Source organism: Lepidochelys kempii, chromosome 20 (assembly GCF_965140285.1).
Source record: "Lepidochelys kempii isolate rLepKem1 chromosome 20, rLepKem1.hap1, whole genome shotgun sequence".
NCBI classification, from domain to species: Eukaryota; Metazoa; Chordata; order Testudines; family Cheloniidae; genus Lepidochelys; species Lepidochelys kempii.
The window spans coordinates 21,736,731-21,751,801 of NC_136399.1; the positions used below are offsets into that span (position 1 = coordinate 21,736,731).

Genomic DNA, 15,071 nt, shown 5'->3' on the forward strand with positions numbered 1-15,071 from the left:
CTGATGGGCAGATGCAAGGCACCTATATCTTGAAGCAGATACAGAGAAGAGAACCGACACCCTCCAGGTCTCTCCCTATTATGAGGACCGGGAACTTGTTTATGTCCCTGCTCCCTATCCTAGGATTCCTCACAGTATCCAACAATTTCCACGATTCATTTGGGAACTACAACCCCCAGAAACCATCTTTTCTGAGTGGAGATCAGGACCGGCCTGGACTCTGAATGATTGAAAGGGCCAGCCAGCTTGCCCTTAGACAAGCTCCTGTAGACTGAAGAATGTATTGTCCCTGGGAGAGAGCCGTAACTGGAGACATGTGTTAATAAAAAGCCCTATATGATCCTCACAAAAGTCCCCCCACCTCCAAATTCAGTGTTTCCCTTCCCAGAAGCAGTGTCCCAGATCTCTCTCTCGTCCTGTCCTCAGGTGGTGTATGCTGTCATTGCTGGCTTCCTACACTACCTCTTCCTGGCCGGCTTCACCTGGATGTTCCTGGAGGGACTGCACCTCTTCCTCACCGTACGGAACCTGAAGGTCGTGAATTACACCAGCGCCAGCCGGTTCAAGAAGAGATTTATGTACCCGTTCGGCTATGGATTCCCAGCCCTGGTGGTGGCTATTTCTGCAGCGGTGAATCCTGGAGGCTACGGAATTTCCAACCAGTAAGTGCAGTGCCCATCCCAAAGGGGAGCTGGGATCTGGCTTCCATGCAGGTGTTCGGCTCACCCCAGGTCTGACTTGAACCTAGATTTCTCTGCCTGGGAGCTGACTGTGACACTAGGCTGCCCTGAGCACTGTAGTTGAGTTGCCCACCTGTCAGACATCTACACTCCTCGCCCCACTGATGATGCGGAAGAACAAGCCAGAAAGATCCCAGCTTCACTTCCACGTCCCAGGCTGGATTTCTGGCATTGGTGGGTAGGAAACAAATGCGCCTTCTTACTGTTGGCAAATCCCTGAAGATCCCCTCTCTAAAGTGAGCAAATCCACTAAAACAGGGCATGGCAGGTTCTAGACACCCCAGGCTAGATCCTCAGCTGGTGTAAATTAGGGTAGCTTCACCTCCTTCAGTGCAGCTAGGCCAATGTACATCCAGTGCATGTCTGGCCCTCCCTCAATACTGCGCCCATCCACCAGAAAGGGTCATTTGAGGAGGTGGAAGAGGAAGTGGAGGCTGAAATCAGGAGCTGCTGAGGTAGATGGGGAGAGCTGTTAGCCTGCAGCCCGCAGGAGAGTCGGCCATGTCACATGCTGGCTGAGATCCATCTTGCTTTTGAGAGCCAGCTGCCCTGTGACACCCTCTCTCTGCCCGCAGTGCTGAAAAAGGGTCGTAATCCCATTAAAGTCACCTTCTTCTTCCTCCATGGCTGTAGCTGCTGGCTCAGCCTGGAGAGAGGATTTCATTGGAGCTTCCTGGGACCAGTCTGTGCCATAATCCCGGTGGGTACCTCACAGAACCACAGGGCCCCATTTTCCTCTCTCCTCTGCGACCCTGTGGAGTCCAGTGGAGCCAAGAGAGGAATATCTCCCAGAGAATTTAAGATGAAAGAATCCAAGAAGACCCCATTTCATTCCTCCCTCTTTGGCCAGTGCAGGATTTCCCACTAACAGAATAGCCTACGTTCTATGGAGGCAGTCCGGGCGAATGGGTCGGGCACTGGGTTGTGAGTCAGGGGACCTGACTCTGCCACTGGCCTGCTGTGTTAACTTGGGAAGTAGCTTCCCCTCGCTGTACCTCTGTTTCTCCTCCTACCCTTTGTCTGTTTGACTCATAGGCACCGAAAAAAAATAGTGGATGCTCAGCACCCACTGGCAGCCAGCTCCCCACTGCCGGCGGCCGTGCCGATAAACTCCTCCCCCTCCATCCCAGTGCAACCCGCAGTCAGCTGTTCTGTGGTGTGCAGGACGCGTGGTGGGGGAGGGGGCAGAACTGGGTGGGAAGAGGTGGGGTGGGGGTGGGAAGAGGCAGGGGCTTGGAGAAGGGGTGGGGTGGGGGCGGGACTTGGGGCCATTCGGAGGTTAGAAGAGGTGGCTTGGGAGAAGAGGTTGGGTGAGGGAGAGGTCTCGGGTGGGGTGGGGGGTTGAGTGGCCCAGACTAATCCGGTCTCTGTGGTCTTGCCTAGTTATTTTGCAAACAAATGCTCCAGGACAGGGGCTGTCCCTTTCTAGGTGTGAGTACAGAACCCAGTGCCGTCTCAGTTGGAGCCTCTAGGTGCTACCACAATATGATTAATTATAATATGTCATTACTCATGCAATGCTGCCATGGAAGCAAGTGGGACCTCTGCCAGAATGAGGATAGTTTTGTCCCGTGCCTTGTCCAGCCTGGCTGGTAAATAACCCAAGTGATGGGAGAAGGGAAGGTGGCTGCAGTGTGGGGAGTTTGGGGAAGGAAGGGAACATGTTGTAAGAGATAAAGGTTGCAAATGTCCTTGCAGATTCCTCCCCATCTCAGGCAGCAGGTTAAGAATTAATTTCAGTCTCAGAATTGAAGGGAATCCTCTATAGACAGGATCTAGAAGCTTTGGGCCAAATCACACAGCTCTAAATCCGGAATAACTGTAGACCCCACTGGAATCAGTGGAGTCACTCCAGATTCAGATAAGAGCAGAATGTGGCCCTCTGGCTGTATGATCACATGTGATGCATTGCAGCCCTGCCTTTGCCAACTGTTCCCTGCATGGCCTGGGACCAAGATCTGGTAGCGAATGGTATATGACCCACCTTGACGAGCAGTCACTGGTCTGCAGCAGTCTGATCCCATAGGATTCTTCTGTGCATCAGGCAGAGAGACTGGCCTTGGCTAGCATGTTTTACAAGGAATATTTCATGCTGTTTCCACAGATAAATTTAACATTTTTTATTGTAACCCTCTGGATCCTGAGAGACAAACTCTCCTCCCTTAATGAAGATGTGTCCACTCTCAAAGACACCAGGTAGGACAGCACTATATCTACTAGAATAGGGGTGGGCAAACTTTTTGACTCGAGGGCCACATCCGCGTGGGGAAATTGCATGCAGGGCCATGAAAGTAGGGCTGGAACAGGGGGTTGGGGTGCGGGAGGGAGTGCGGGGTGTGGGAGGGGGTGCATTGTGCAGGAAGGGGCTCAGGGCAAGGGGTTGGGGTGGAGGAGGGCTGTGGGGTGTAGAATGGGGCTCAGGGCAGGAGGTTGGGGAGCAGGAGGGAGTGCAGAGTGCGGGAAAGAGCTCAGGGCAGGGGTTCACTGCAGTTTTCCCATGGGATTGGCACTCAATGTATATTTGTTTTGCTGGCAGGTGAGTTGGGGACAGCCCTCCACTTCATCTCCATGAAACAATCATCTCTCCAACCAACAATGTTTATCGTACAGCCAGCTTTGCTGTGCCAGCGGGACAGTTGCCATTCTTCATCACAACTACCTGGAAGGGGAAGGGGATTGGACAAAATCTTCTCTCTGATCCAAATCCAAAACTCCTACTGAATTCTGTGGAGATAGAGGCGGTTAGGGACTATTTAGAAAAGCTGGACGTGCACAAGTCCATGGGGCCGGACGAGTTGCATCCGAGAGTGCTGAAGGAATTGGCAGCTGTGATTGCAGAGCCACTGGCCATTATCTTTGAAAACTCGTGGCAAACCGGGGAAGTCCCGGATGACTGGAAAAAGGCTAATGTAGTGCCAATCTTTAAAAAAGGGAAGAAGGAGGATCCTGGGAACTACAGGCCAGTCAGCCTCACCTCAGTCCCTGGAAAATTCATGGAGCAGGTCCTCAAAGAATCAATCCTGAAGCACTTGCATGAGAGGAAAGTGATCAGGAACAGCCAGCATGGATTCACCAAGGGAAGGTCATGCCTGACTAATCTAATCGCTTTTTATGATGAGATTACTGGTTCTGTGGATGAAGGGAAAGCAGTGGATGTATTGTTTCTTGACTTTAGCAAAGCTTTTGACACGGTCTCCCATAGTATTCTTGTCAGCAAGTTAAGGAAGTATGGGCTGGATGAATGCACTATAAGGTGGGTAGAAAGCTGGCTAGATTGTCGGGCTCAACGGGTAGTGATCAATGGCTCCATGTCTAGTTGGCAGCCGGTATCAAGTGGAGTGCCCCAAGGGTCGGTCCTGGGGCCGGTTTTATTCAATATCTTCATAAATGATCTGGAGGATGGTGTGGATTGCACTCTCAGCAAATTTGCGGATGATACTAAACTGGGAGGAGTGGTAGATACACTGGAGGGGAGGGATAGGATACAGAAGGACCTAGACCAATTGGAAGATTGGGCCAAAAGGAATCTGATGAGGTTCAATAAGGATAAGTGCAGGGTCCTGCACTTAGGACGGAAGAACCCAATGCACAGCTACAGACTAGGGACCGAATGGCTAGGCAGCAGTTCTGTGGAAAAGGACCTAGGGGTGACAGTGGACGAGAAGCTGGATATGAGTCAGCAGTGTGCCCTTGTTGCCAAGAAGGCCAATGGCATTTTGGGATGTATAAGTAGGGGCATAGCGAGCAGATCGAGGGACGTGATCGTTCCCCTCTATTCGACATTGGTGAGGCCTCATCTGGAGTACTGTGTCCAGTTTTGGGCCCACACTTCAAGAAGGATGTGGATAAATTGGAGAGAGTCCAGCGAAGGGCAACAAAAATGATTAGGGGACTGGAACACATGAGTTATGAGGAGAGGCTGAGGGAGCTGGGATTGTTTAGCCTGCAGAAGAGAAGAATGAGGGGGGATTTGATAGCTGCTTTCAACTACCTGAAAGGGGGTTCCAAAGAGGATGGCTCTAGACTGTTCTCAATGGTAGCAGATGACAGAACGAGGAGTAATGGTCTCAAGTTGCAGTGGGGGAGGTTTAGATTGGATATTAGGAAAAACTTTTTCACTAAGAGGGTGGTGAAACACTGGAATGCGTTACCTAGGGAGGTGGTAGAATCTCCTTCCTTAGAGGTTTTTAAGGTCAGGCTTGACAAAGCCCTGGCTGGGATGATTTAACTGGGAATTGGTCCTGCTTTGAGCAGGGGGTTGGACTAGATGACCTTCTGGGGTCCCTTCCAACCCTGATATTCTATGATTCTATGATTCTATGATTCAAAGGCCACCCTCGGTTTTAGCTGGGTGTGTCTCCCACATTTAAAGGGCCAGATCCCAGATCAGAGAGCAGTTATTTCTTAGGGAAAGAACACCATGCGGTGGGGGTAGATGATTTGCAGAGGCCTCGCGTGCTGTGTGTGTGAGCTAGCTCTGCTGTTTCACTGTAATGCGTAAATAATAAAATAACCTGCTTATGGAGCTTGGTTGCTTCTTTGGTTTGAGGGTTTGCTGTCAGGTTCTGCCTGTCCTGGAAACCTAGGGCCCAGTTCTAAAGCCTCTGTATGCCAATCTGGCTTAAAGGTGTAAAGGGGCTTTAAAGTGGGCAGCAATAGCCCTGTGATTAGCCCTCCTGGGCAGGAGTCCTTCCTGGCTGCTGTGGAGCTGGCATAAAATCTCTCCATTAGCCCTGCTCCCAGCCCCTGGCATGGGGGTTGTGACTGGTGGGGTGGAGGTGCTGCTGAGGGCATGGCTGAGGCACACTGCTTCGTGGCTATTGTCTGCTTCCCAAGGCCCCGAAGGACCCTTGGAAATGCACGAGTTTACACCAGCTGAGGACCTGGCCTGTAACCGCGTTTCAGCTTCAGCGATGTCACTGCACCATTAAATGCTCTTCTGCCTTTTTTTTTTTTAAGGACATTTGTTTCAAACTGTGCTGTCCCCGCAGCACTAGGAAATTCGCTGATGTCATCGTTCTGTTAGAAACTTCTCCAAACTGAGAGCAGTGACGGTGTCAGCCCACTTCTGTTCGCCGTGTTTATTTATGTGATGTGGGCACGTACAGTCCCACTGTGCTTGGTGCTGTACACACACACAGTCAGAGACAATCCCTGTCCCAAGGAGCTCACAAGCCAAGTAGACGAGATGGACACAAGGTGGGAGAAGAGAAGGATTATTACCCCTGTTAGACAGCAGGGGAAGAGGGGATCAGGTGACTTGGCTAAAGTCAAATAGGGAGCCTGTAGTAGAATCAGGAACTAAATTCAGTTCTGCTTCCTTAGGATGGTTTTTTGGTTAAGACGGACTTTTCCCATCTCTCTATCTCCTCAGCACCCTTCAGATATTCAGCTGGTGAAAATCAGCTTTGTTGTTCTAAAGAGGTGTTGCCTAACAGTCCCTGTAGATTAAGGTGTGTGGAAGGGTATCAGGCAGCACGGTGTTTTGCTCACTTTGGAAAAGCTGCAGAAAAAGTGGCTATGAACTTGCAAAAAGGAGGTGTGCTCATGAATTCTATGAGTTGAATTTATTATGATTAATTATTATTATTAGGTTACTGTGTTTTTTCAGTGTGGGAAAGTGTGTGCTATTTTAAGGGTTGAATGACTGAATGACATAATACCCACCCCCACAATGACCAGTAATTTTGTCAAGTATCCGTCACACAACATGGTGGTGCCTACTCCTGTCCTGTGCTTCGAGGGACATGGGGTCCAGGGCTGCCTGGGGGGTTAGCGAGGGGCCTAGTGCCAGCAGGAGCGAGTGACCTGGTCCCAGCCTGCTCCACTCTACCCCCCTGGCTTGCAGCATTGCTCATGGGCGGGAGTTTGGGGGAAGGGGTGGAGTGGGGGCGGGGTGGAAAGAGGTGGGGTGGAGCAGGGCATGCTGGGGCTGGGTTGCTTGCTACTGCCAGTGCCAGACACCCCCCCAGGCCACCCTAGACCCCACTTCCCCTGAAGTGCGGGGGCCCCCAAAGCGCAGGGCCTGAGGTGGTTGTCCCAATCCGTCCTATGGATGGGACGGCTCTGCTTGGGCACCACCAAAAATTATACAAACCTGCCGTCCAGGTAGATCAGACATCTGAGATTTCGTGCTGGACGTTCGGAATCCCTTGATCCATCTCCTGTACGCCTCTCTCACCTGGAGCGTGAGGGACACGGTCACTGCACTATGTAACTAACTCTGAGGAGATCAAGCATGGCTACCGTGAGGCCGGTGAAGGTGCTGCAGGGGTGATGACAGGCATGGGCGTTACCTGGCGATTGAGGAGACACTGCACCCAGGAAGATGAAGGCTCCCTGTTGACGATGATGACTGCTGGGCTGACTTGGAGGAGACCAAAGCTCCAGGTTCAGCCAAGAACAAAGAGCTGGGCAATGGCTTTAAAGGTCAGTAACCTGGATAAAGGCAGATGGAGAGATCCCGTTACAATAACCCTCTGGAGAGCAACTGGGTCAGGAGGATCTGGGCAGAGTAGGGTGGAGCTATCGGCCCCTGCTTTCCTGTGTGGGACAGGGTTACTGTGAATGACAACATACTGGGAATTCATTCCCATGGATCCTAGATATGCTGTTACCCTCCTGCAATCCCTCACTCCCTCTGCATGCGAAGGACCTTAACTCTGCCCCTCCAGTGACGCGGAGATGGGAGTGCGGCATTATCCCTGCAGGTGAGAGGCTTCTCTGCAGCTGCGGGGTTTACTCCTTCATAAATTCAACTGTAAGGATTTTGACATCCACGTGCAGAGATGGGAGTGTTGCGTTATCACTGGAGGTGAGAGGGTCTGCCCTGGGTGCACCCCACAGCCCCGTGCCCCCTGAGCTCATGTAGGGGTCTCACAGCAGGAGGATGTGTAGATTGATACTCCAGAAAATATCTATGCCTTCCACTGGGGATGTGTGAGCTGTAGCTCACGAAAGCTCATGCTCAAATAAATTTGTTGGTCTCTAAGGTGCCACAAGTCCTCCTGTTCTTTTTTCTAGTGGTGAGTGTCCATTGGTGTGTAGCACCCCAAGCTGGGAAAGGCCAGTCTGACCCCCAGTGTTCCCAAGTGACGTCACTGTCCCCACACGGGATGTGGCACTGGAGCCCCCAGATTCTTCACTCACAAGGTGTGTCTTTCCCTATTGCTAGGAAGCAACTCACCCTTTCGACTCCCTCCTGAACAGCAGCTCCCTCCGGCCTGGTGCCAGCGAGGAAGAGGTGGCATCGGCTGTGACGCTCCTGATGCAGGCCGTGAAACAGGCCATGTTGTCCACTGCGCTCCGGTCTCCAGAGATGAACACTCAGAACGGGAGGACAGGATCTACAGGTGAAGGGGCCATCTGGCTCTCAGCTGCTGGGGGATAGAAGATTATACAGTGCATTCAATACAGACACAGAACAGCACTGCCCCCTGCCCCAGGAATTTTAATCCAGCCCAGCCAGTGCCCTGAGGTGTATCAGAAAATGCCAGAGGTTTTCAATGCAGCACTTGCAGTCTGCCCCTAGGGTCAGCTATGCTGAGCCAGGCACTTCTCCCCCCATTCTGCCCCCACCCCAAACGCCACTCCACCAGCTGGGTGAGTGCAGAGGAGATGCAGAACCCCCAGGGAGGTACAGCCAGCATGTGGGGAGGGGATACGGGGAGATGGGCCAAGGACAGGCAGAGAGGGGGAGCCCCAAACCATCCCCTTCCCCAACAGGGAAGAACCCCGAAGACCTTCACACCCCAGGCAGAGTGGGAGAGGGGTAAGGATCTGGGCCAGATGAACAGATTCCTGGGGAAGTGGTTTCACAGTGGGAAGCTCTGTCACTTCCTCTCCCACCTCCCCTCCCACCAGGTACTGAGACTCGCGTGTCACAGGGAACTGCAGTGCAGACAGCGGGGCCTCAGGCTGAGAGCTCAGGAGGAGACGATGGACATTCCCTGTGATACAGTCACCATGGCAACCGCACAAGGTACCATCCAGGGGATGGAGATGCCCAGAGACCAAACTGCAGCACAGAGCGATTCCCAGGCACCAAACCCCAGTCCTGGTTCTATCCTTGCTCTGTCCCTGTGGAACCCCAGGCCAGGAGCCTCGTCTCTGGCTCCAGCACGAGTGGGGACCTTGCTGACTGTGCCAGTGGTTCTCAGGCTGTCGGCCATGGGACTGTGCAGACACCTTCATTTCTGTTTGTCTCACAGAGGTGGGGGCTCCGAGGGGAGATGGCTCAGCAGAGGGCCTCTGTGGTATGAAGTGGGTGTCTCATAGAGTTTAAGGCCAGAAGGAACCATTGGATCATCTGGTCTGACCTTCTGCATAGAACTGGCCCCGTGAATTGAGCCCAATAACTTGTGTTTGTCTAAATTGCCTGGTGCCTTCCAGAAGGGCAGTCGGTCTGGATTTGAAGACAGCATGGGGTGGAGAATCCACTGCTTCCCTTGGGAGTTTGTTCCAATGGTTAATTGCTCTCGCTGTGGTGTCTGATTTCCAGTTTCATTTTGTCTGGCTTCAGCTTCCAGATGGTGGTTCTTCTTCTGCCCCACACAGACAGAGGAACAGACTTCTCTCACCTGACCTCTTCAGGGGCCCCAAATTCCAGCTACATGGAGACAAACCACCACCGAACAGCTCACCAAGTCTCTCTAGCTCCAACCATAGCCTCTGCAGCTATGCTCTCTGAAATTCCCCTGTTAGCGGCACCTGGCTGGCTCTTTCTTCAACTTCAGCATCCCTATGTCCAGAACGAGGTATCATCTCCTGTTCCAACAGGTTTCACGGCTGTTGCTTGTATTACTTATTCCACCCTGGACTCCATCATTAACAAGACATTTCTCAGTGAGGGGAATCTACCAGCTGGTGAGAAGCTAAGGAATGTTCAGCTGAACTCCCAAGCCAGTCCTTGCCTACAGACAGCCCCGCAACCTGAAGCAAATACTCACCAACAACCACATACCACACAACAGAACCACTAACCCAGGAACCTATCCTTGCAACAAAGCCCGTTGCCAACTGTGCCCACATATCTATTCAGGGGACACCATCACAGGGCCTAATAACATCAGCCACACTATCAGAGGCTCGTTCACCTGCACATCCACCAATGTGATATATGCCATCATGTGCCAGCAATGCCCCTCTGCCATTTACATTGGTCAAACTGGACAGTCTCTACGTAAAAGAATAAACGGACACAAATCAGATGTCAAGAATTATAACATTCATAAACCGTCGGAGAACACTTCAATCTCTCTGGTCACGCAATCACAGACATGAAGGTCGCTATCTTACAACAAAAAAACTTCAAATCCAGACTCCAGCGAGAAACTGCTGAATTGGAATTCATTTGCAAATTGGATACTATTAATTTAGGCTTAAATAGAGACTGGGAGTGGCTAAGTCATTATGAAAGGTAGCCTATTTCCCTTTGTTTTTTCCTACCCCCCCCCCCCGTCATTCTGGTTAAACTTGGATTTAAACTTGGAGAGTGGTCAGTTTGGATGAGCTATTTCCAGCAGGAGAGTGAGTTTGTGTGTGTGTGTGTGTGTCCCCGGGGGGAGTGGGTGAGAGAACCTGGATTTGTGCTGGAAATGGCCCACCTTGATTATCATACACATTGTGAAGAGAGTGGTCACTTTGGATGGGCTATTACCAGCAGGAGAGTGAGTTTGGGGGTGGGGGGGAGGGTGAGAAAACCTGGATTTGTGCTGGAAATGGCCCAACTTGATGATCACTTTAGATAAGCTATTACCAACAGGAGAGTGCGTTTGTGTGTGTATGGGGGTGGGGGGGGGTGAGAAAACCTGGATTTGTGCTGGAAATGGCCCACCTTGATTATCATGCACATTGTAGGGAGAGTGGTCACTTTGGATAAGCTATTACCAGCAGGAGAGTGAGTTTGTGTGTGTGGTTTTTGGAGCGGGGTGAGGGAGTGAGAGAACCTGGATTTGTGCAGGAAATGGCCCACCTTGATTATCATACACATTGTGAAGAGAGTGGTCACTTTGGATGGGCTATTGCCAGCAGGAGAGTGAGTTTGTGTGGGGGGGGGGGGAGGGTGAGAAAACCTGGATTTGTGCTGGAAATGGCCCAACTTGATGATCACTTTAGATAAGCTATTACCAGCAGGACAGTGGGGTGGGAGGAGGTATTGTTTCATGGTCTCTGTATGTATATAATGTCTTCTGCAGTTTCCACGGTATGCATCCGATGAAGTGAGCTGTAGCTCACGAAAGCTCATGCTCAAATAAATTGGTTAGTCTCTAAGGTGCCACAAGTACTCTTTTTCTTTTTGCGAATACAGACTAACACGGCTGTTACTCTGTAGTCTGTCAAAGAAGCTTATTGGAACATCTCTGAGGGTGAGATTTACCTGCATTTAGTTTCCTACTGTATTAGGCTTATACTTGTGTGTTTTTATTTTGTTTTGCTTGATAATTCACTTTGTTCTGTCTGTCATTACTTGGAACCACTTAATCCTACTTTTTATATTTAATATAATCACTTTTTACTTATTAATTAACCCAGAGTATGTATTAATACTTGGGAGGGCAAACAGCTGTGCATCTCTCTCTATCAGTGTTACAGAGGGCGAACAATTTATGAGTTTACCCAGGATAAGCTTTGTATGGAGTAAAACAGATTTATTTGGGGTTTGGATCCCATTGGGAACTGGGTATCTGGGTGTTGGAGACAGGAGCACTTCTTAAGCTGTTTTCAGTAAAGCCTGCAGCTTTTGGGGGACATGGTTTGGACCTGGGTCTGTGTTTGTAGCAGGCTAGTGTGTCTGGCACCACCCGGCAAGGTACTGAAGTCCCAAGATGCCAGGGAAAACACGCTCAGAGGTAGTCACAGCACATCAGATGGCAGTTCCCAAAGGGGTTTCTGTGACCCAACCCGTCACACCCCATCTCTACTCCAGTGGCTGAAAAGGGGTAATATACTCATATTAATGTCACTGAGCTGGGATAATGCACTTCTTCTTCCTCCCTGCCTGTAGCTGCTGGCTCAGCCTGTAGAGAGCCTTTCGTTGGAGCTTCCTGGATCCAGCCTGTGCCATAATCCTGGTGGGTACCTCACAGAACCACAGGGCCCCATTCTCCTCTCTCCTCTGCGACCCCACTGATTTCAGAGGAGCCAGGAGGAGAACATGGCCCATAAAACTCTATGTATGGCTGTATCCCCAGGCCAGAGCCTTTACTCGGGCACAGCTGCCACAGAAACCAGTGGGAGCTTACCTTGAGGACAGCAAGAGTTTGGTCTAGTCCAGTTACTGACCCAAGGAATGAGGAAGGGAAGGGCTGCACCATGCAGTGTTTGGTGGGGGAAAGGATCTACATTGGGTGGAGTGAAGATGACAAAGTCCATGCGGTTTCTTCCCAGAGCCCGGGATGGGGAGATTAGTTGCAGCCTGAAAGTGGCAGGGAAGAGCCTAAAGACAGGTGCTGGAAACTCTGACTCAGATCCTGCTCTCAGATACACTGGTGTAAACTGAGCCCACTGAAGGCTGGAGTCACTTCATTTTTAACTCTAAGCAGAATCTGGCCTCTGTGATCCCATTGATCCATCTCAGCCCTGGCAGTGCCATCAGCTCCGTGCATGGGGAGGGACCGAGAGCTGCCAGAGGATATTACAGAAGAGGGGATCAATGGTCCCTGGTTCTGCAGTGTTCAGATCTGTCCCCTGGGATCGTTCTCTGCCTCAGCTCGAGTCATTGGCCCTGGATGAAACGTTTTACAGAAAATATTTTCAGCTGTTTCCACAGATAAATGTGACGTTCTTTGCCCCGACCCTGTGGATCTTGAGAAACAGACTCTCCTCCCTCGGCGCAGATGCGTCCACTCTCAGAGACCATAGTTGAGAAGGCAACAAAGCAACCCTGGAGGGTCAAATGCCTTGGTTTGGAAGGTCCTTGGCATGCGGAGGGTGTGAGGGATTGCAGGAGAGGAACAGCATATCTAAGATCCATGGGAACAAATTCCCAGTGTGTTCTCATTTACAGTAAACATGTCCCACACAAGAAAGCAGGGACCAGTAGCTCCACCCCACTCTGCCCAGATCCTCCTGACCCAGTTGCTCTCCAGAGGGTTATTGTAACGGGATCTCTCCATCTGTCTTTATCCAGGTTACTGACCTTTAAAGCCATCACCCAGCTCTTCATTCTGGACTGCACATGGAGCTTTGGTCTCCTCCAAGTCGGCCCAGCAGCCACGGTCATGGCGTATTTATTCACCACCGTCAACAGCCTGCAGGGAGCCTTCATCTTCCTGGGTGCACTCTCTCCTCAATTGACAGGTAACGCCTGTGCCTGTCATCACCCCCACCCAGCACCTTCATCAGCCTCGCAGTGGCCATGCCTGATCTCCTCAGAGTTAGTTACATAGTGCAGTGACCGTGTCCCTCACGCTCCAGGTGAGAGAGGCGTACAGGAGATGGATCAAGGGCTTCCGAACGTCCAGCACGAAATCTCAGATGTCCGATCTACATGGGCGGCAGGTTTGTATAATTTTTGGTGGTGCCCAAGCAGAGCCGTCCCATCCATAGTATGGATCGGGGCAAACGCCCCAGGCCCCATGCTTTGGGGAGCCCTGTGCTTCAGGGAGACGCAGGGTCCAGGGTGGCCTGGGGGGGTCAATGGGTGTCTGGCACCAGCAGCAGTGAGCAACCCGGCCCCAGCACACCCTGCTCCACCCCACCTCTTCCCACCCCCACCCCCACCCTTTCCCCCCACCCCCACCCATGAGCAACCCCGCGAACCCGGCAGGGTGGAGCGGAGCGGGCTGGAGCCAGGTTACTTGCTGCTGCTGCCGCCAGGCCCCCCACTAGCCCTGCAGGCCACCCTGGACCCTGCGGAAAAGGACCTAGGGGTGACAGTGGACGAGAAGCTGGATATGAGTCAGCAGTGTGCCCTTGTTGCCAAGAAGGCCAATGGCATTTTGGGATGTATAAGTAGGGGCATAGCGAGCAGATCGAGGGACGTGATTGTTCCCCTCTATTCGACATTGGTGAGGCCTAATCTGGAGTACTGTGTCCAGTTTTGGGCCCCACACTACAAGAAGGATGTGGATAAATTGGAGAGAGTCCAGCGAAGGGCAACAAAAATGATTAGGGGTCTGGAACACATGACTTATGAGGAGAGGCTGAGGGAGCTGGGATTGTTTAGCCTGCAGAAGAGAAGAATGAGGGGGATTTGATAGCTGCTTTCAACTACCTGAAAGGGGGTTCCAAAGAGGATGGCTCTAGACTGTTCTCAATGGTAGCAGATGACAGAACAAGGAGTAATGGTCTCAAGTTGCAGTGGGGGAGGTTTAGATTGGATATTAGGAAAAACTTTTTCACTAAGAGGGTGGTGAAACACTGGAATGCGTTACCTAGGGAGGTGGTAGAATCTCCTTCCTTAGAGGTTTTTAAGGTCAGGCTTGACAAAGCCCTGGCTGGGATGATTTAACTGGGAATTGGTCCTGCTTCGAGCAGGGGGTTGGACTAGATGACCCTCTGGGGTCCCTTCCAACCCTGATATTCTATGATTCTATGACCCTGTGTCCCCCTGAAGCACAGGGCAGGAGTAGGCACCACCACGTTGCGTGACGGACACTTGACAAAATTACCGGACTTCGTGACGGACATTGCGGAGGGGGTGGGGGGGGGGGATTATGTCATTCAGTCATTCAACCCGTAAAATAGCACACAATTGTGAGCTCTTTGGGACAGGGATTGTCTCTGACTATGAGTATGTACAGCACCAAGCACAATGGGACTGTACGTGCCCAGATCACATAAATAAACACGGCGAACAGAAGTGGGCTGACACCGTCACTGCTCTCAGTTTGGAGAAGTTTCTAACAGAACGATGACATCAGCGAATTTCCTAGTGCTGCGGGAACAGCACGGTTTGAACAGCACCGTTTGAAACAAATGTCCTTAAAAAAAAAAAAAAGGCAGAAGAGCATTTAATGGTGCAGTGACATCGCTGAAGCTGAAACGTGGTTACAGGCCAGGTCCTCAGCTGGTGTAAACTCGTGCATTTCCAAGGGTCCTTCGGGGCATTGGGAAGCAGACAATAGCCACGAAGCAATGTGCCTCAGCCATGCCCTCAGCAGCACCTCCACCCCACCAGTCACAACCCCCATGCCAGGGGCTGGGAGCAGGGCTAATGGAGAGATTTTATGCCAGCTCCACAGCAGCCAGGAAGGACTCCTGCCCAGGAGGGCTAATCACAGGGCCATTGCTGCCCACTTTAAAGCCCCTTTACACCTTTAAGCCAGAGTGGCATAAAGAGGCTTTAGAACTGGGCCCTAGGTTTCCAGGACAGGCAGAACCTGACAG

At 51.5% G+C, this 15,071-nt stretch overlaps 1 protein-coding gene across 1 annotated transcript in view; it reads left to right on the forward strand.

The window, feature by feature from the left end:
• LOC140901067 (adhesion G protein-coupled receptor E3-like) overlaps positions 1–14,424 on the forward strand; it is a 30,441-nt gene extending 16,017 nt beyond the window's left edge. Inside the window, 6 exon segments of the mRNA XM_078849705.1 lie at positions 395–662; positions 1,374–1,440; positions 2,845–2,936; positions 12,871–13,016; positions 13,135–13,241; positions 14,299–14,424. Coding sequence (XP_078705831.1) covers positions 395–662; positions 1,374–1,440; positions 2,845–2,936; positions 12,871–13,016; positions 13,135–13,241; positions 14,299–14,424 — 806 coding nt within the window.
• The last annotated feature ends 647 nt before the right edge of the window (positions 14,425–15,071 follow it).